The sequence below is a fragment of the Aplysia californica genome, unplaced genomic scaffold (genome assembly GCF_000002075.1).
Source record: "Aplysia californica isolate F4 #8 unplaced genomic scaffold, AplCal3.0 scaffold00429, whole genome shotgun sequence".
NCBI classification, from domain to species: domain Eukaryota; kingdom Metazoa; phylum Mollusca; class Gastropoda; order Aplysiida; family Aplysiidae; genus Aplysia; species Aplysia californica.
The window spans coordinates 43,064-44,573 of NW_004797699.1; the positions used below are offsets into that span (position 1 = coordinate 43,064).

Here is a 1,510-nt window from a genome sequence, read left to right on the forward strand (position 1 = left end):
ACAAAACAATAGCATGAAAATGAAAAATAACCAATATAAAACAATAAAATACATATTTTAAAAAAATAATATCATAATAATAATGATAAATAATAAATAGCATTTGTAAAGCGCGTAACCCCGCTCTAAAGCAAGGTCTATGCGCTTTACACAATATTACCCCAGCAAATACTAGATAAGCAAAGCTATCTCAAGTACACGAACAAGTCCCCAGTTTTAGCGATGACAGAGGGGTTAGGTGCTTTGCCATCGCACACAGAAGACGACATGAGTTCGATTCCCATGTGGGATGGGTTTGTTTGTTTGTTTGTTTTGTTGTTGTTGTTTGTTTTGTTTTTTGGGGTTTTTTGGGGGGTTTTTTTAGGGGGGGGTTGGGGGGGGAGGGTCGTTAATCAAGTATCTTCATATGGCTCTTGAAATGTTGCATTCCTCCCAGCTCAGGTTGTCCCGGATCATGCTCAAATGACCGATATTGTGAGGATGAGAGGACAAAATATCCAAAACACGTACAAGGCCCGCGGGCTGTATCACGCCTGGCGAGCAATTAAATGTGTTCCGTGAGGAAATTTTGGGTAGTTCAGCCTGGGAATCTCCATAACACAGAACTAGAACCGTGTTCCACATACGGTGTATAAACAAACTTATTGCTAAGAAAAGACGCCAAGTATCCAAACTCAGACCAACTGGCATGAGAGCGAAAATTGATATGCCTTGATTTATCAAAATTTAAACTTTTGTCCTTTTTAATTCAGTTTTAAAAAAATAGTTTTCCACGTCCCTCAATGTTCACCCAGTGTAATTTTAGTTTGACTGCTTGATCAATTGTTTTAAATATGGCTTTTTGAGATGTTGTATTTCTCTCAGCTCAGGTTAGCCCTGACAGGCATGGCCTGTGGCTATAGCTATGTCTAATACGGGATGCCCACTACAGCTGGATCGGGCCGATCACCCGACTCATCGCCTGAAACCGAAAACAAACACGTTTGTTTTTAGGCGACCGATGGGCCGATCCCATGTGTAGTGGGCACCCCGTATAAGGCGCCTGCCTCCTGAATGATCTAGGCTGTGTCGATGGGGGCGTACAACTAAAAGGTCCGAAGGAAAGACCTACCGTTTCCGATGCTCCTTGAACGTCTGCACGAGTTTCCCGCCTCTGTACAGACAGACAGTGCCGTCGTAGCAACAAGCGATGTAGCCGTGGCTGTAACTCACTGACATTATAGAGGTGGTCGGGCTCACCCAGATCACTTTCTGCAGCAGCCCGGTATCACGGCTCCACAGGCGCACGCTCTGAGGTAGGTGCGGAATACAGGTGGTTGGTGGTGATCGTTGTGTTTGGTGATGTTAGTTCTTTGTCTCTCTGTTTCAGTCCATCTCTGTCTCTGTCTCTGTCTGTCTGTCTGTCTGTCTGTCTGCCTGTCTGTCTGTCTGTCTGTCTGTCTGTCTCTCTGTCTGTGAGTCTCTCTCTCTCTCTCTCTCTCTCTCTCTCTCTCTCTCTCTCTCTCTCTCT

General features: G+C 44.8%; 1 protein-coding gene across 1 annotated transcript in view; it reads right to left on the reverse strand.

Moving 5' to 3' along the window:
• Positions 1–1,510, reverse strand: part of LOC101853019 (F-box protein MET30) — a gene marked incomplete in the record, with an annotated part of 25,892 nt that overhangs the window by 1,948 nt on the left and 22,434 nt on the right. Inside the window, 1 exon segment of the mRNA XM_013086039.2 lies at positions 1,112–1,290. Coding sequence (XP_012941493.1) covers positions 1,112–1,290 — 179 coding nt within the window.